At 36.1% G+C, this 20884-nt stretch overlaps 1 protein-coding gene across 1 annotated transcript in view; it reads right to left on the bottom strand.

Moving 5' to 3' along the window:
- Positions 1-7131, bottom strand: part of CYP27B1 (cytochrome P450 family 27 subfamily B member 1) — a gene marked incomplete in the record, with an annotated part of 21891 nt that extends 14760 nt beyond the window's left edge. Inside the window, 4 exon segments of the mRNA XM_072407151.1 lie at positions 4085-4283; positions 4796-4992; positions 5808-5998; positions 6871-7131. Coding sequence (XP_072263252.1) covers positions 4085-4283; positions 4796-4992; positions 5808-5998; positions 6871-7074 — 791 coding nt within the window.
- Positions 7132-20884: the final 13753 nt, after the last annotated feature.

Genomic DNA, 20884 nt, shown 5'->3' with positions numbered 1-20884 from the left:
ATTATTATTAAAGGCTTAATAAATATATTAATATAACAAATAATGCACAAAACAAGTAACAAAAGGTTGTTTACCTTTAAAGCAAATGATAAAAGAGTCATAATAAATAAGGTAAACACGTGTTCACTTTAAATACCCGGTATAATGGATATAAATATCTTGTTCTAGATATGACTAAAAAAATCATCTTCCTACTACTCGATTGGACGACTAAAGTGCACAGTGTTTCCGTCAGCTAAATACACAAAGCTCTGGCCTTATGTTGTAAAAATGACTTTGTGATAGGGAACAAATACTTTTATTCTTTAATAATAATGATAATAAGAATAATATTGGACACATGCACTAATACTGTGCTGTGAGATGCTAGTATATTTTATTGGTGATAACTGAATGTATTTTATGTGTTTTTCTACTTTATGGATACCATATCATATCCACATATAGGTGTGCATATATTTGTGCAATACACGTTATTGCATCCTGATTAGGTGACAATAATGATGTAGGCTTATCCATATGTATATACAACCCTTATCCCAATCCCCCCAGCCAACCAACCAGCCAGGGAATAGCAACAGGCTTATGCATTTTATAGGCACTGCTTTGTGCACATCATGCAGGGAAACATTTCACAGTTTAACCATATATACACCATCCACACTTCTTTCTAGTTTTGGATAAAGTAAGGATAAGTTACAACCTTTTTCAAGTTTTTTTTGCTGCCTGTTTTCCTAATAAGAACATTAGGAACAATTTGTACTAGAGATCATTACCAGAAGGACAGAAAGTGATGGAAAATCCAAACCATTTTTGTTGCCATAAAAAAAGGGATAATCTTCCATTTCTCGGGGGTTAATCTTCCAATGGGGACACCTGTGCTGGTGACAACTGTCTAAAAGGCATACACCTGTCACTTCGGAGACATTCTATGTTACATCCTGTTGGATCTCCAAGATGAGGAAGCAAAGAAAAAAAATACAAAATGAAGTACACATAAGCACTCCAAATAGTGTTGTGTTCAGGTTAACAATCATCATTTTCTGAAGACTTTGCTTGAAACAAAATTGTGCTCTCTATAGCTTTCCTGAGATAACTATGGCTCAGAATCAGCCATCAGGACTATCAGAAAAGAAAAGTAAATATATAACTATGTAGATAATCATCCATCAAACAACTTTCAAGTGCAGGTGGGAAATAAAACTTTTGATTCCAATTCCACTTCTCATTTCAATTTTTATTAAGAGACCTCTTAGCATATCTGCCTTTGGTCTATTTAGCACATTCAGGTAACAAGCTGTTTCTTGAATTGGAAAAAATAGAAATTCCCCATGATTATGACAGCTTTCCATATTATTCCATTAACTATTCATTCTATTTAGACATACAGAGAATAAAAAATTATGCTTGGATTTTTGGTTTAGTACAGCTTAGCAGTTTTTGGCGGGCACAATTTTGATCTTTTGGCTAATGTTTTAAAAGATGTGCACACACTTATTGAACAGTATGAGTCATGTTGCTGTAAGGAGTTGAAAGTTTTGGATTTGGACTGACCTCATGTAACCTAAAAATGGTGTCATTTTTTTTCTCTGTAACTTTTTCTTTTAATTTTGGATATTGTTCTCTGGTGCTCCATTAGCTAAATTTCTCCTTTAGTTATTGTTCTTGCAACAGCTTTCCCCAATTTCTGTCCTGGTGAGACAATCCGTTTAGAAGAATGTAAAGGAATCTTTCCAATGAAGCCTCAGACTTCAGTAAAACCTGACAGGTGCTTTAACTTTTCAAATCTTTTAGAGTGAAAAATCTTTTCACTCTATTCAAATCTAAAACAAATCTTTTGGGTATAGATACCCTTATATTTTCTATTAATTTGATATTTCCAGTGAAATACCTTCACAGTAAAATTCCATTTTCATGTTTCATAAAAATAAAGCATGATGGTTCATTTAGTGTTTGCTTTCATGTTTATTTAATGACATAATGTTTCCACATTTTTGAATGCTTATTTGCAGAACAACAAGAAGACATTATTCTTCATATAAAAACATATATTAGGCCATATAATATATAATAAATATATACAAAATATAAAAAAGAAACAAGAAAACATATATTGAAGAGTGTGTTCTATATACAAAACGCCTTTATGAATTTACAATATCATAAAATAATCTTAATATAGATATATACAAATACAAGACAACAGCATACAAATAAATACATTTTAAATACATATATAAAATATTTATATAAAATATAATATACAGCACCAATTAATATTACTAGAGGTAATAAAGATTTAATGATTTTACCGACATTGTCGTAAATGTCTTGGCTGTCTTCATTTTTGTCTGGATACAGGTAAATTCAATCTTAACTCCACTTGTAGCCAAGTATCTACTGTCCCATAAAAAGATGGTCAAAATGTCTATAGTTATCCACTGATAACAGAAGACTATTGTATTGGGCATAGCAGACATTTCAAAATGTTTTATAAATTGAATTTAGCAACTGTATCCCATTATGCCAAGCGTCACAGTAGTAAATGACCGAAAATGAAAAATGGAAAAAAGGATAAAAAAGGAAACTTTCCTATCCTTTATAAAATGTTATTAAGAATGTGCTTCAATCCTTTTCTATTTCTGTTCCCTTTGTAAGAATAAAATAGATTCACAGTTGTGCTGTGCTATGTATACCTGTATCAGGTACACAACCTGAGATGTGTAGCATTGTACTTCTTTAACATTTCACTCTATATAATAAAAACTTTTTCCAGGCCTTGACACAAGACATCTATGCACCACTTAGGGTTTTAGGATAGTCTACTTCAAATGGCAAATGCAATAGCAGCCTAAATTATCGTTCCAGAAACTGAATGTTTATTTCCTTCTCCGGTACTAGAAGTGTCCTGGTCATAGGTTTCACCACGCTTCCTGGGCACTCAGGTCGAACTTCAAAATGAGTAAGGATCTATAATGAATATCAATAGATTGTTATTGCCAAGAAAAAAACAAGTAGGTAAAAAATATTTTCCATTTAAAGTATAGGCATAAAATGTGATTGTATTAAAATGATGAAGTATTAAAAACCTGATATTTTACCTTTTAGCAAATGTTGGTGGGATAGATAGTCTATCAGCTTTCTATATTTGCTAACATTTAAACAATCTCCAGCAAATGAATATTATATGTCTAGGGAATTGCTATGCTAAGAGTTCTTAATTTGATGATAGAGACACATTTAAAGTTGATTTTTAAAAAATTACATATTTGATGCAGTCTGCCACTAACACAGCCGACTCTTGTTTTTTACATGCACCAACCTATTTGGTGACCCCCATTGTAAACATGGGGTTGATTATGTTTAATAAAACTCATGAATTATATGTTACCGGCATTCATACTATTACTACCGATTGTATAAATTATTGTGCCACTCTAGGTCATTCTAAGCAAACAAGAAAAAAATCAATGCCTAAAAGTTAAATATATACTATAATTGGTGTTATCAATGTATACACAGCAGGAACTTCTGTTCTTTCATGTTTGCCTGTCATAGGTAAAAGACCCTGGATGCGGTATCATGAAAGCTCAACCTGGCTGATGTAAACTTTCTTTTGTCTTTCATACCATCTACAAGAAGAAATTATTAGGTCTTTGAGGATAGGAAAGACAACATACAGCTTACATCAGCCTAACTATCAATCACAAAAAAAGAATAACTGTATAGCTATGTTTGAAATATAAGATGCAACTTACTATTAAAACATAGGAAAAAAAGTTAAGGATTCTTCAAAATACAAAACAAGCCAATGTAAATAATATTATATATAAATTTAACCATTACATAAGCATCAACCCCATTTTTCCAGAAGCCATATGATGACAACAGCAAAAACTGAGGCAAAATGCTATTAATATGTTCACCTTCCATCATTCTTAAAAAGAATATAAAAAATGGCTCTAAGTTACTTATTCTACAGTTTCATGACTATTTTCAGCAAACCCCTTGTCTTCTACTAACTGTTTTGTGAAAGGTGGGAATTTTTGAATCTTGTCCCAAAAGTAAGAAATAAAACTTACCAAAAGCAAACATGTAGTCCCAGGACTCGCAGAATTTTTGCCAGGGCTTTTTGAAAATCTTATGCAAACATTTTGGCATGGCCATGGTTAGAAGGGTCATTACAAACATGGTATTGATTGATTTAATGAATTTCTCAGTTTCTTCAGGGATAGTTGTTTCCAGGCATCCAATTCTTGACTCAAACAGGACAGAGGAAATACCTTGGAAAATGTTAAAAAGAAACATTTTCAGAACATGCGCAAACTGAATGTGTTAGGCAAAGTTAGAACATTTTGAGACACATTACAGTTGGAAAAAATATACTTAACTTGACATATGTATGTGACATGTAATCAGTAGTGGGAAATTGGAGGCTTGGGACCTTTTTTATAAATCTGTAACACTGTTGAAAAGAGCAGTCTGTCGACTGTACAATAGCTGCATGGAGTCAGACCTCACAACACAGCCCTGTACCTGGACAGTGCAATAGTTGGGAAGTCTAAATGAACTTTTTGGAACACTGTGACAACAATCTGGACACTGCAGTACTTGGGAGCATTGAGCAAATTTATTAATAAAATGTTACAATAATCTTCACACAGACAGGTTTGATAAACATATGTTACTTTGATCATTTTTGAATTGCTACATGTCCAAGGGTTCTTTTGTAGATGAATAAATCATTTTACAGTGATTTTTTGTCATGTACAGAAAATGAACTAATAAATCTTACCTTCTAAGCCAAATCTGTAGAACTCGCTGGAAATGTCTTTAACAACCTTGTTTGGATTTTGATTCCGTTGGTGATTTAACTTCTTTATTAGGTCCCCAACCACATCGCTAAGAACATCGTTGTATGCTTCCACCTCTTTTGGTTTCAGCATGTGCTTTCCGAGAATACTGCGGAACTGCTGCCATTCCTCTCCCTCTCTGCAAATATCATATGACCAGAGATTATTAACTATTATATAATACATTTCCATATAGAATCATACAGGTGTGTGTTCTACTTAAAGTGTGTTTTATTTGATAAAACAACAAGCAGTGCTAATGTGCACAGTGCACAAACCCATAGAAGAAGAATTCTCTTCACTGGATATGAATAAATTGATTTTTTCACATAGCTGGCTAAAGTACTTGAATCTGTTCTAATAGCAGCCACCTACAACCCCCTATGCAGCAGTGCTTAGACTATGATGGGAGGAGCAGAACTTCAGGCTCTATTGGTTTATACAGAGCTGAACATGCAGACAGGTGAACAGAATAAAGAGATGATCTGATAAATGTGCTGCTGCCCATTCTTCTCCTGGCAGGAAAACAATACAAACACATTGGGAGGCAAAAGACTTTACAAATGCAAAAAGTTATGTTTATCTGAAATTCAGCTTTTAATGAATAATTACATATTATCATTCCCTAGCAGGTAAAGGTAATATATCATTCTTGTAATGACTCCCAGGTAGTAGTTTGTAGGAAGCAGTGGTACTATTAGATAGAAAGGTATGTGTTTTATATTATAAAGTAAACCAATAGAGCTAAGGTATATCAAGGTGAAAATGTGTATGATAAAGTAGCTTTTAGTTTTTAGGTTTTCCAAACTAATTTCTAAACTAACCTAATCCAAACAACAAAAATAAAGCATAGATTCTGAATGATTGTTTTAGGAATGCCTTTAGTTTTTTTCAGTTTGTAATCATCAGCTTAAGAGCCCTTTATTTATATAGAAGTTTTTGTAGAATACTTACGCAGTCAGAAGACCATATGAGTGTCCTCTGTACTCCCTGTAGTCTTTCCAGGAGGAGAGATCAGAACGAATGGGATGCTTCCCTTCCTGCCGTAAGACCTGTTCAATCAGTGCTGGATCTGCCACATGAACAGTAAGGATCGGACCAAAACTTGCCTTCCACACTGGCCCATATTTGGCTTTACCTTGCAGCTAAAGATACAGATAAAATAAATGTTATTAAGTTAACATGTAAACTTTGAGAAGTGAAGTTAAGAGAATCAATGCCTTGTAATGTTCAATATTTGCACCACTGACCCAAGATGATTAAAGGCTGACCCTTGTCCACCTAATGTGGTGCTGAATGACATTACCACATGTTGTGGTCAGAAAAGAGGTAATGACTGTTCCAGATATGAGGCACCCCATGTTATGTGAAAGGAAATTAGTAAGAAAGGAAATAAGATGAATCAGCATTCATATGTCATATAGTAAGCCAAGTCTAGCCTTAGCCTCCAGCCACCAACAGCAAATCCATTCTCTGCCTATCCTTCCATACAGGATTCAGTGCCAGCTGCAAATCTGACTTTCTATTTAAGTATGCAAATCCCAACCTCATGACATCACATAGGGAGAAAATTCCCATTATAGGAAAAAAGAACAGATCACCCTCCTTCTATTAATTTGGGGAAACAAGTATTTTATAAGTACATGGTTTTCAGCAAGCACAGTTAACATTAACAATAATTAGTTTTTATTAACTACAACAATAAATTAAAAATTGCTAGATGAGATCCCTAATAAAATTCACATGCTATGTAGATGAAATGTTTCTCAGCAATCCTATCCATGTGAAATTATTATTATAAATCAATATATAATATATCCTATAGATATGGAATTATTATTTATTATATTATTATTACTGATTATAATACTAGTCCTGCAGGAATGCAGACACATATACCATTCTATACAATATAAATTTGTATTATGGTGCAGAAAGCAATCACAACTAGGACTGTAAGATTAGTAATAAGCATTTTTCATCATTTAGTATAAATATTGGATCATCCATCCCTTACCTGTAGCTCATGCAGCCTAGACAGCCCACCTCTGCAGAATATATCTGTCAGAAAGCTGATGGCAGAGGGTCCAGGCACATCTGCCAGGGATTTGTGCCTCTTAATGACTTTTTCTGGTCTTCTCAGCAAGGACTCAGCCCATGCCTCTGTGAGATTCCTAAATACAGAAGAGGACCTGTTAACCAGTTTAAGTGTCTGTGCCATTGTGCCCTGGAGATTGCTGGGCAAGGAGCAGATGGAAACTTTGTGTGTAGCATCCTTCAGCTATGCCAGCTCTCCTATTTATACAGAAACACATACTAGAATCCCTTCTGCAAAACATGTGTACAGTGTGGACACGCCCCCTCGTGTCATCCCCCAATCAATTTCATCATCCTGCTAAAGAAATACTACATACTAGTCAGGAATTAAAGGAATGGGCGTGGCCAGGCAGAGCATGACAAGACAGGGGCACGCCAAGCAGCCAGTACCTGTGCAGGGGGCGTGGCTTCGTAGCTGGCTATTGGCCAGTGGCTGCGTGTATGGAGTAATGCCAACAGCCTGCCCTCCACGTGGTGTGCTAGTGACAGGGACACTATAGGAGTGCAGGGGGGACAGGAGGCACACGGTGCTGCAATCACACTTCAGCAATCATTCCTTTAATAACTGTCATCACAGGAATTATAGTAATTCAGGGCAGTGATATGTGTTTGTGCTCCTTTTATATTGGAATCGTTTTATTTATGATAGACTGCTCATCATACTTTATATGAAGCGCTTCTGATGTTGTGGAGGTGATAGTGAGCATTGCATGGTGGGTCTGATTTATTAAAGCTCTCCAAGGCTGGAGAGGATACACTTTCATCAGTGAAGCTGGGTGATCCAGCAAACCTGAAGTGGATCTGGTCTAGGATTGAAAACATTTGCTAACAAATACCAAATGCCTTTTAAGAGAACCATTCCAGGTTTTCTGGATCACCCAGCTTCACTGATGAAAGTGTATCCTCTCCAGCCTTGAAGAGTTTTAATAAATCAGGGCCGGAGTGCTCAGCACATCGCATCATGTGATCGGTACATCACATGGTGTGCTTGGTACATCGCATGGGGTGATTAGTGCATCGCATGGTGTGATTAGTGCATTGCATGGTGTGCTCGATGCATTGCATGGTGTGATCAGTGCATCGCATGGTGTGATCGGTGGGTCGCATGGTGTGCTTGGTACATTGCATGGTGTGATCAGTGCATCGCATAGTGTGCTAAGCGCATTGCATGGTGTAATCAGTGCATTGCATGGTGTGATCGGTACAGCACATGGCATGATCGATACATCGCATGGTGTGATCGGTACATCACATTGGGTGATCGGTACATCGCATGGTGTGATCGGTGCATCGCATGGTGTGATCGGTGCATCGCATGGTGTGATCGGTGCATTGCATGGTGTTTAGCTCATTGCATGGTGTGATCGGTGCGTTGCATGGCGTGATCGGTGCATTGTATGGTGTTTAGCTCATTGCATGGTGTGATCGGTGCGTTGCATGGCGTGATCGGTACAATCTCTCTCACATCTACCAACAATCATATAGTAAAGTGCCATATTGTCTAGTCATATTGCCTAGTTGATTATAACTTGAATTGATTTAGGTGTGTCCTTATATGGTTTGAATAAAGCTAAAAGAGATTGATAATTAGATTGTGTGTATGAGTACTACATTACATATAGTGTATGAGCGGCATTGATAACAGACAGATTTGACACCTCCAGGGAAGACCAGCAAACTGGTTATTGCTGACAGCCAGCTCTGCTTAGATTTCACATTCATGGTCAGGCTCCACTGCTTGACTCAGTGAACTGTGACCAATAAAATGAAGATATGTTCTGCAGATTTATCCAACCATCCTCTGTAACTCTGCAATGCCTTTTTATGCTGTTTGGTTTTGGAAAGAGAAGTGTCCCAGGGCTTCAGCTCTCTGCTCCCCTTCAACATAATGCATTATATAATTATACATTGATCGTCAGGTGGTGCAGATCAGATGATCATACAATTAGAAGAACTGAGTGTGGAGTAGAAACCAGGATATGCTGACCTGTCGGTCATGTGGCTGATTGGGGTGGATATGATCGGCTGGGACCTTGATTGATAAGCTCAGCAAATGAATGGCCCTTAGTGTGTAAGTTTAATGTAGTGGCCTCACTTTCCACATTTCCATGAAAAAGAATACTGAACGTTTTTAATGTGGCTTATTTTTAAAGAGCCTTGCTTTAACAGGAGTTTTCTCAAAGCACAGAATTGCGTACTGTGCAAAGTTTAGGGGGTTATCGGAGCTGTCCAACACCAAAGTTGTTGTCAGGATTGTGTAAGACTGGAGAAGCTGTGGGCATCTTGAGAAGTCAGTGGTGCACAGTATTGAATAGTGGGTATGGTCAAATTGAGCTGATAATGAGCCTACAGGGGCAAGATTATATAAAACCTGAACGTACATTTTGGATCCAACATTTTTGGAATGTCTGGGCACTTCCTAACAGAGACACTGAAAAGTGCCTTCTCCAGTGGTACCTTACTCCAACTCGCATAGCCAATCTGACCCTGTATAGGCCCTATTGAATAAACCAATTGCCACTCTCCTAAGGCAGGAACACAAACTTATTGGCTTTATATTTAGCGCCACCAAACAAATGATTGCCCACTTTTGGAGGTCACCTGTACTTTGCTTCCCAGCAGTGGAGAATAGAAGAAATGGTATTATGGTTAATAACAAATTAACTTGTAGAGCACTACACTCTTAGGCACTGATGAAAGTGAGAATGTTCTTTTTGGGTTTAGGGGCCGCAGATAGTTTGCCAGACTACCCCCCGAACACCGAATTCAAGCCATAGTACACTGTGAAGACAGTGAAGCATGGTGGCACACATATGAAGCACACATATGCCACAGTCATTATACCCATAAAGTATGCTTTATTTACTGTGTCACGAGTGACACATATATACATCAACACAATCATTTTCAAAAATTATTTTGTTCAATTATAGATACTTTTCCACATGCAGAACATGATCAGCTGACACTTCCCGTCTGAGCCTACCTTACATAATTCTAATATAATAGTCTGTTACTTTTGCAAACAGCAGCTATTGAGACAATAAACTTTGTTTCGGAGTGCGTAATGTGCTATGTAGAATGGACCAGAGTGCAGGTGTCAGGAATATGTAGTGTATAACTATTTATATTGTACATGTTACTGCACCAGCTTTTTAGGCACTGGTCACTGATTAGAGGCGTACACATTTTATTACATTGGTCATTTGTTATCAATAATCTGGTGTTGTTTAAACACTGAATACTAAGCCATGTGAATGTGTAGAATGTGTAAGCCAAGTATCTCCTATATCTTTCACTTGCACATCTGTGTATCGTTCTGCCCTCTTCCTAAATTCTCCATAAATTGTACTTTTTACATTCTCCCTCATTCTGGCTGTTGTTTATATGATGCAAAGTAACACAAAGCAAAGGCTCCCTGATGTAAGTGAATGAATAATGTTTTCATTACTAATGGAAAGATAGAATTAACCCCAATATGACTAGCAGGTTTTTTTCTAGCATGATTTGAGAAACTTTTTTGCTACTCCCAACTTCCTGTTCTTTCATTATTAGAGGCAAGATATGATTAACCCTTTGATGACAGACTGTCAAAAAAGATTAACTTTTTCATGGTTAGTGGCTACCCATAATTGGATATGGTTATTCCTTTATTATGAGTGACAGTACCTTGATGCCTGTTTGTATTAATCCTGTCCTTTATAATATCAGAAAAGTATTTTTTGGGGGCTGTTTTCAGTTTAGTTCCTCATTAAGTGATACTGTTAGTTTTTCCTGCAGAGCCATAAAGGATTTACTTTAATAAAAGATTTAGCAGCCTTCAGTAGCCTTCTCTTCTGATCTGCCAGCCCTTGCACAGATGTATACTGAACATATAAATTCTACACCTTAAAAGGCAGATCATGTTTTCAATTAAATAATCAGATGGATTTATCAGGAAGCAATCTGTTTCCAAATAATACCAAACTAAATATGTTTCGGTGGTTGTTATATGTATACAGAGATTAACATATTTCATTAGAAACAGAACAATTGTTCAAAGTAACACCATGGGAACAATACAAGAAGTATTGCAATCACTGCTAAATTGCATAATTAAATTTGCACATGGCAGATTTAACATTTTTTATGTATTTATATTGTGTTTATCTTTTTGAAACACAGCCTTGCACATTTTAAATAAGCTGTAGAACTAGGCTTTCTGACAGTTTCTTGGTGCCAGTTTTTATTAACTCTGTCCTTTGTAATACACACTTGTACCCAAGTGTATTGGCCCTTTACGGATTATTAGTTTATTTCCAATACCCCTTATCATACCAAACCATGTGCCAACTACCTGGCATGAAAATAAAACAAAATAAAAAAAAAAAAATAAAAAAACAAGAAGAACTAAGAACAAAGAACTTTCTACTTGCTAGAGTACTGAAAAGAGTTCACCTAAAAACTGTACCCTACAGGACATCCATTTCTGGTTTTAAATGATAATAGTTACTGTCTGCCAGCTAAATATTTATGCAAACTTTGTAACACTCTTCAAATATTCTGCAGTTTGCAATGCTAATCTCTGCTACCAACAATCTTCCAAACCTTCCACTGCTACCACAAAGAATATTCCATAATGCTGTTCCAAGAAATAAGTTTCTCCAGAGCAAAAAGGAAATTGGGAATATTAAGTATAATTAAGTATTAAGTAAATGGGGTGTTAGAGTACAGATGTATGGAGGAACCCTAGGAAGAGCCTTCATTTCTGTATTAGGGTTGCTGGTCAGGACACTGAAGAGGAGACAAGAATTCAGACATTGCTATTGGATATTTATTAATGGTTACAGTTTGTATGTGGTCTGCATAACTGCATGCACAGCCAAAAAAATAAGGAATCTCAGTGACCTTTTTACTAGTTACTCAAAGATTGGGTGACTTTGCTCACTTCTTTCAGTCTCCAAGTATGTCTGGGTATGAAAAAGCATGTGACTCCTTCCTCTTACCTTAGAGATCAGTCCTGACTACCTCATAGGGGCATTGAGTAAATATATTCTACACCTTTAAATGCAGATCATGTTTTCAAAAAAATAATCAGTTGGATTCATCAGGAATTAGTTTGTTTCCGAATAATAACAAGCTAAATCCATTTGTGTGAGTGTTATATGTATACAGAGATTACCATATTTAATTAAAAACCACACAACGCCATGGGAACAATACAACAAGATTTGTAATTACTGGTAAACTGCATAATTAAATATTAGTTTTCTTAGTGCAAATTGCAGCTTTAACAGTTTTTTTCATCTGTTTTTTTTTTGTGTTTATCTTTTTTAAAATAAAAACTTGTGAATTTTAAATTAGCTGACAAATGAGGTGCTGTGTTATCAAAGCTGTTTGTTTGTGGAGGATATGTGGAGTAAAGCTCCTTTCCAGTGCTGTATTATTTTCAAACAACTTTAGAATACAAAGTAATTTGCAGAAAATTTTATTTCAAGGTTACAGTGTTGCAGCACAAACAAAAAATTATAGGATAAATGTCTGGATGAATGATGTCTAAAACATGTCCACTTTTTGGTATTAATGGATAAGTGTAAATTTAAAAAATTAACACGTCCTTAATTCAGAATTCAGAAGCTCAAAGTCTGAGGAACTCTGATGGTTTTTCTGTCTCCAGAGTGAATATAACTTTTATGAAACCCGCCCATTAAACAGAAACTTTAGCTAACTTTACAAGTCTGTATAAATAAATCTGTGACATAATTCAATATACAGCAACAAGTTAAATAAAACTTTTTATAATGTTTCAGTCTGCTGAAAGCATTGTGCAAGTATTGGAAGTGTTACCTCAGTCTCTTCTACCTCACTAATCTTTACATTTCACCTTCGTATCAAGTCACAAGGTGAAAGGCTGCAGTGGGGGCTAATCTATACCAGACATTTGTAAATACAGCGAAGAATGCCCAAGCACCAGAACTTTCATGAGCTACTATCTCATTCCATGAACAGGAGGCTGATGCCTGAATAAGAATGGCTCCACCATCTCTAGAGATAAACAGAAGAGTTCTGTTTTCTTCAGAAGGCCAGAAGTAGGTTGCCATAATATAAATGCTCTACTGGAAGCTTTATATATATATATATATTGAAATATGAATGTAGAAGGAAAAAAATATTTTTACACCAAAAACACAATAACATATACCACATATAAATCACCGGCTACTTTATTAGGTACACCTGCATGTAAGAGAAATATCCAGTTATCCTATTACATGGTAGCAAAAAGAAATTTGATTGAAGTGACTTTGAACGGGGCATGGTTTTTGGTGCCAGATGGGCTGGCCTGGGTATTTTAAAAACACTGGGACTTTAATTCACAGCTAGCCCTAGGTTTACCAGATAACAATCTGAAAAAGGGAAAATATCAAGTGAGTGGCAATTCACTGGGTGAAAATGCCTTGTTGATGCCAGAGGTCAGAGAAGAATACCCAGTGTGGATGAACTTTGAAGCAGATGAGCTACAGCACAGAAGACCACACTTGGTGCCATATCTGTCAGTTACCGTTTGGTAGCCGAGGCTACAATTCACACAGACTCACTAGAAAATGTTCTCTTGTCTGATGAGTCTCGATTTCTGCTGTAAAGTTTGGGTACTAGAGTCATTTTTTAGTGTCAACTGCAAGAAAACATGGATCAATCCTACTATTAAAGCAAGGTGTACCTCATAAAGTCATGAATATATATTATTACTTCTTTTTTGCAGAACAGACATTGGGAAGGCTACATATTTAGAGTGAGGCTCAGTTTCATCTAGTAGAAGCACAGGAAAATTCATCAAATTGTACAGGAAGATTTTGTAGAACAAGCATTAGCAGGGCCTCATTATCCATTATCCAGTTGATTTCAATATAATCAATTTTATTTTTAGAAGAATTATTATTCTACCCGGTATTAGAACCCTGGGGTCTGACAGAATGACCGGATAATTATATTTTATAGCAAATTTTTGCAAATGCCTGGCAGTGCCGCAAAATTAGACAAAAGCCCAGATTTATGCACTCAAAGAAAAATGTATCCAGTTTTGCAGAATTGTTTAGTGCCAAATATTTCAAGTAAGACCATACTTTCAAGTAAGGCATCCAGTAAAAGAACACAGCAGAATCAGTCTTATTGTACAATAGTTTTGTAAACAAAGGATTGGCTGGACCACATATGCAGACGGAGGCATGCATCATCCAATAAATGAACACAGGATAATTACACTTTCACAGGAGACCTTTGTTGATGAAGCCACAACAGGGCCCTTTACTTAGAGCAAGGTACCTCATCATCCAGTAGAGGAACAAAGAAGAAGGTATTTTCTTTGAAGGAGGATTAGAAATAACAATCTCTATATGTACTGCATCATCCAGTAGAAGAAAAACAGGAGATCATCATCCGTTTTGCAAGCAATCAAAAAAAAAAGGTTTGGCAAAGCTCCATATCTAGAAAAAGGCCCCCATCATTCAGTTCAAGGATTGAATAGAATCAGATTTTTGCTGGATAATTTTGAATACAAAAGGTTGGCAGGCCTTGCTTCATCGAATAATTTATGCTGGAAAATGTTAGTATTGAAATGTGGCTAGGACTACTTCTAATCTGGGCCCACCTTAATATTTGTAATTTTGTGACGAGATAGGTGGCTCCCAAGAGACATCACTGTCTTTGCCTACCTTGTCTGACCCTGGATTGACCACATTGACTGTGGGAAGAGCCCTCCACGTGGTTCTCATGTTGCTTTCTGGTCACACTGTCTAGAAAGCGGGGAGTGCTGTTAAACTTTTATTTTATTTTATTATTATTTTATTTTAAAAAAAACTTTTAATACAAAATTTATGGGAGCATTTACCAATAGGGTCATGGAAAACCTTGGGCAAAAAAAGTCTTGTGATTTAAAAAAAAACAAAACAAAGCCCAATACACTAAACAATTAAAAAAGAACTACATGCATAAGACATGGGACATGTGGACTAACACAACACAAATGCACAACAAAACTAGACTAACACAAACAAACCATGAAAAATTTTTGTTGTTCACAGAAGAATAAACATGAAAACAATAAACCAATAACACAGGTGCAGACCCACTACACTACTAACACTACAATAAGTAATACATTAACACTATACAATACAGTACACAAAAACTACAAGTACAATAAAACACTACCTGTAACATTTTCAATTTCTCTCACACTTTCATTTTTTTTTTTTTGCTCACTACCTAAATGGTTTGGTTTTCACTCTCTAATCTTCTACCCTCTTCCATAACTACAGCCAACAAATATCTGGCTGCGGGGATACTAATTTTTATAATAAGGGGGTAGATATGTTAATGATTGGTTACTAGAAGCTTTCTCTTTGAGGTAGGCAGCAAAAGGTGGTGAATCCAAGACAAATTTTGCCTAGCTTGGAATAGTCTGTATGGCTAGGTACACACGTGCAATGGTTCTCTTCCGATAATTAGCTCAGGGCTGGCTTGTCATGCATCTTCTGAACAATTGTCCTGGCGGATCCACAGACGATGGACGACAAACGATTGTAATAGAAGTCAAGGGGAAAGATCGCAGTGGGGTGCCGCTCCGTCATTCTCCCACTCCTCTCTCCATAGTGCAGAATGGTGCTGTATGTACAGTTCTCGTTCATGCATCGTGCAGTCATTTGTTGTTGGAAAGAATCGTGAAAGATCCCCTCCAACGACAATTATTGCACGTGTGTATGCGGCCTGTGATAATGTCATATCATATCCTATTTAATGTACAGTGCTGTATAATATGTTGGCGCTATATAAATCCTGCTTATTATTAATATTATTATTATTATTATTATTATTGTTAAGATTAATAATAATAATAATAATAGTAATAAAAATAATAATATAATATATGGAAAAATATGTTTCAATTGTAAAGAAAATTGTTCAGAAGAAAAGGAAAAACTCAAGTATGTAGTCCATAAGGCATAAATAATAATACAACAACCTTAATCAAAAAATAACATAAAAACAGAAGGGGGAAAAGTCTGAATCAGTTTTCACACTCTGGACTATTTCACATTTTTGACCAGAAAACTTCTTACTCTATTACGTTTTCCTTATCGTAAAATACTTATATATAAGTATATCTAAGTATATTATATATATATAATAGTCTTATACTTATTTTTATTCAAATTTCCCAAAAGTAAATAGTGCAGAAAAAGTTTTGAGGACAGTTCTTTTATAAAAGCTTAGTGCATGATTTGACTTACTCTTAGGGTCATATTTATAAAGCAGTGAATTTAACCTCTTGTCCTATTTACGGTGCTGTGGCAGTAACACACAATGAATGTGTTGGTGAAATGAAGTGACATTTATTCTAAATTGTGCAGTGCAGTACAATATTATGCATTATTGTACTATGCTTTGAAAAATCCAGCAAGTCTGGGTTTCTGGACCTCAGTGATGTGTTGGGCAGCCCATTTAAATCAAAAGGTTATAATCATGGTGCTTTAGAAAGATAGGCCCTAATGTGGTCAGGATTATGAAAACAGAACATGTCAAGTACATGGGATATATTCTTATTTATAATGCACTGTACAGAATGACTTGAGAACAGGGGGGAGTCATGACCAGATCAGCAACAAAAAACAAAAGTTGAATTTATTTTAGTTCTTGGTCATTTTTATGTCCTAATATTATTCTTATACAAGAAATTGGGATTATGCTTTGTGATGGTAATAAGAACAGGATAAAGTTATTCATAGAAACTGGTTCTACAAAACTAGAGTTTGTATACATACAGGAGGATCAATTAAAAATGGAAGTTTTAAATGAAACAGGATGATATCTGTGCCTTATTTATATTGTTTAGGGTTAGTCTATACAACATTTAAATGTGTTTTTTTTTGTGGGGAACCCTAAAGCTTCTATTTTTTTTTGTGGGGAACCCTAAAGCTTCTATTATTTTTTGTTTGTAATTTCCAGGCCTGCATACCTACCATAGCAATTGCAACAGACTTCCATTTCCCCTGTTAGGGGGAGTATATATATATAGTATATACTATATATATATAACAATAACACACTAACTAAATGTATTTTATACTACAGTCCAAAGATATGGTGCTACCAAATACTACAAGTTTAAGGAACCAGTGAATGGATTACAGTAGAAGTTGGTCAAAACCACCTCATTGAGTTTAAAGTTGATTTCAAGACCAAATTTTAGTCTACAAAGATTTTATTGAAGGGAAATCTTGCAAAATGATTGCCATTTACAAATTACATTAGAGTATATGTTTAGCATAAAAGAGGGTGCCTTAACTTATATTACATATGATAGTGTGTAGCACTACAGAAGTTTAAAGAAGCACACTTGCTTCCTTGTGTGAAGTATTTATTAGATTCGTTGTTTAAACATGCTATCTTTGCAGAAGATGGAGTGAAAGGAATTCCAACTATTGAAAAAAGTAAACTTTATGACAGTTTTGCATGCACAGATTCTGTGATATGGTAAAATGCATTGAGCTGACACAAATGATGCAATAGGAAAACAATGATGCAATGTAAAGGCCCTTACAGTGAACATGACAAGTCATTATTGTAAAATATGTGACTGCGTGCTTTGTGCACCTTGTATTCCTTAATAGCATAGTGGGTGCTGAAAGAAATTATCAGAAATCTGGACAGATTATAGGTACTGCCCAAACTATCAAAATAATAACCTAATTCTTACAAAAGTAGGAAAACTATATTGGGCCTGATTTATTAAATATCCCCAAGGCTGGAGAGGATACACTTTCATTAGTGAAGCTGGGTGATCCAGAAAACCTGGAATGGATCTGGTCCATGATTCAAAACATCTGCTAGCAAACAGCAAATTTCTTTGAAAGAATCCATTGCAGGTCTGCTGGCTCACCCAGCTTCACTGATGAAAGTGTATCGTCTCCAACCTTGGAAAGATTTAATAAATCAGGCCCGTTGACTAAAGTATAAACCTGGGGCACAAAATGTGACTATGACTGCTAGCATTCAAAACAGTAATCAATAGAAATGACGATGCAATATTAAAAATTATAAATGCAGGGTGTGTTTTTTTAAACATTTGTTTTAAAGAGGAAAACGTGATCACTTGAGCTCAGTCTGTACATCTTTTTCTCCAGTTTTACAGGTTGAAGTATTTCTCACTTCTGCATTGGTTATGATGGGACACAATCTTTTGTGCATGGTTTTTGGATACAGTAAATAGTTCTGTTTTCCCATGTTTCTGTTTCTGTTTTCTCAAACTCATGTCCCATGACACGGTGCCATCTCCTGGTGTGACCCAAGTATACACCAAGATTCATCTTCTAATAGCATTATATAAGAATATACAATAATTAAACAACAGTTTATTTTTTAAGAACTTCTAATATAAATACCAAATTCTCTACTCATATGAGCTGTGTATAATCATTTGTACAGTGAGGTTTAAGGCAGGAGGAGGGACAGTACTAAAAGTCAGTCAGGTCTTACTACTTTTCCAACTCATTGGTTAGTCAGTGGTTCCTGGACAGCTCCTGGTGGTTGATACCTTGCCAATTGGCTGCCTAGCCTCTGTGCTGGTTTGTAATGAACAAGGGTTTCATAATTTTCAAGTGGGCAGTACTGAACCTCTCACTACTACCCAATGCATTCCCTATAGGCAGGTACGGGTGAGACGTGGGCACGGTTCACAGGTGTGAGAAAGCGGTAACTGCATCACAACGTCACTCCCTATCTGAAGGTCCTTAAATGTTGCAAAGTGAATGACAGCAAGGAGCCTGCAGCCAATGTGTTTATGAATAAATAGCTCTACTACTTTACATCAAAGAGAATAAAATGGTGCATTATTTCTAGACAGTGACTGAAAAAAATATTGAGCAGGTAGGCTGTACTTACTGTGTGCATTTCAAGGTTTAATTTTCAAATTAGACTGTACTGGAAGAATATTTTACACCTGGACAAATCAGACTGTGCATATGATAGGAAGATTGATTGGTGGATCCAAATAGGAAAGCAGACAAAAGTATTTGAAAAGCTTGACTTTATTTATGTAATGTTCACTTGCTGTGAGCCTTATTGTGATTAGTGGTCTTAGTGACCAATAGGGAAGGTCAGAAGATGGAAGTTGATAATTGGTTAAGCACAGCTTTTACAGGAAAAGTCATGAGACTGGGGGTTGGCACCTTGTTAGTTGCTTGGCTGCTTGCACCACAGCACTGGTTTATAAAGGTGCTGAACCACTCATTGTTGCCCCTCATTCATCCTCTGTTGGACTGCTGTAGGTAGACACTTCATGTAGCATTTCCCCAAGGCAGCACTCACCACTGGTCTGAACATAGAGATCGTGCCCTACACATCAAACAAATAAATTCAGCCTGTCCAATCAGCAATTGCAATTTTCTCTCAGGTAGAGAATATAGCACGGTATGCGGGCCCGTGGCAGTATAGTATCATATTCTCCCTCTGTTTAAAAATTCATATCAGTAGATGCAGAATATTGGAATTGCTGATTGGACAGGTTGGATTTATTTGTTTGATGTGTTGGGCACGATCTCTTTGTGTGACGTTTGACCTCCATTTGGACGGTTGCCTTGGGTTCACTTTTCCATCAGACAAGGTCTATTGTGGGATATTCCTGGATGCACTGCGGGATTGAATTATATGGGTGTACATATTTATGTATACACAGTCATTCCACTCACCTTTCTGATTTAAAGTCTGCTGAAAAAGTTTCAACGGGACAAGTAATGCTAATACCATAATAAAAAACTACTACACTATAGCTACTGTACTATAAAACAGTTAACAATCTTCCTTAAACCAACACTAGAAAGAAAGTACATGTCTCATATATTTGTCGAGCTATTACTTCAGACATCTAAAGCATCCAAAGTCTTTGGTGATTGGTATCCCAATCATCTAATAAACCATCATTACCTGACACAATTCCAGTACTTCATATTAGGTCTCTGTATCCCCTGAGGAAGCCCTCAAGGGCGAAACTCGTCGGGCTGAGACCTCGCTCTCTAATTTGTGAACTATTCGCAAGTTTGTAACTTTCCCTACTGATCAAAATTAGTGTGGAAAGACAATAATTTCATTGTGTGTATATTGATTATCATTTTAATACGTTTTTAAAGGTTTTGTAGTTAAACACTAAATTATAGTAATTTTATACATAACAGGTCTCCTAATGCCTTAAAAAGCCTACTTTGCTTCCCTTCTTTTTCTCTTTGTGTGACAGCAAGTAAGGTATACACAAAAAGGTTATCTATTAAACTGTACTGGTAAAAGATCACAACCTTTACCCGTGGATCTTTGAGAAGAACATGATTTTTCACCATCATTAGAGCACTTAGTAACAACACTAAAGTTCATTGAACTACAAAGAACTAACTGCATTTTTAATATGTTTAGGTTCTTTTTTTTTCAGACTTTAAGTTTCAGACTTCACGTGCTCTATGTACAGGTAAACCAAGGTCTATCAAATAGAACATTAAACGTACATCATTAATGTGCTGTTACAAATTTATAAACGTACATTTACTATATACATTGCTGTGTAAACATTAAAGTTGAAATCTATGCATGGAAATTATCATCATAAAACCTATAATTTATATAAAAGAAAAAGCTAAGGGTCATCACCCGCCCTCCCATCTCTTGGGCTATTAAAGTGTAGGGTATTGTGACTTTCATTTACCGTACAGAGCCAATAATGTCCAGCGTATACATGTGTTGTTGGCATAATGGTGGCTGCTGTCAACAGTATATGTTCACAGGAAGTGAAAGAAATGATCCACCCAACACATGCTATGAAGTTCCATAGTGATGTCTCCCTGATCAAGCTTCCAAAGCTGCCAGCTAGGAATAGGGTTGAGGTCTTTTATGGATTTCAGGCAAAACCCACA

This window comes from Pyxicephalus adspersus, chromosome 1 (genome assembly GCF_032062135.1).
Source record: "Pyxicephalus adspersus chromosome 1, UCB_Pads_2.0, whole genome shotgun sequence".
Taxonomy (NCBI): Eukaryota; Metazoa; Chordata; class Amphibia; order Anura; family Pyxicephalidae; genus Pyxicephalus; species Pyxicephalus adspersus.
The sequence above is the reverse complement of the archived record's forward strand: the minus strand, read 5'-3'. Positions and strand labels throughout refer to the sequence as shown.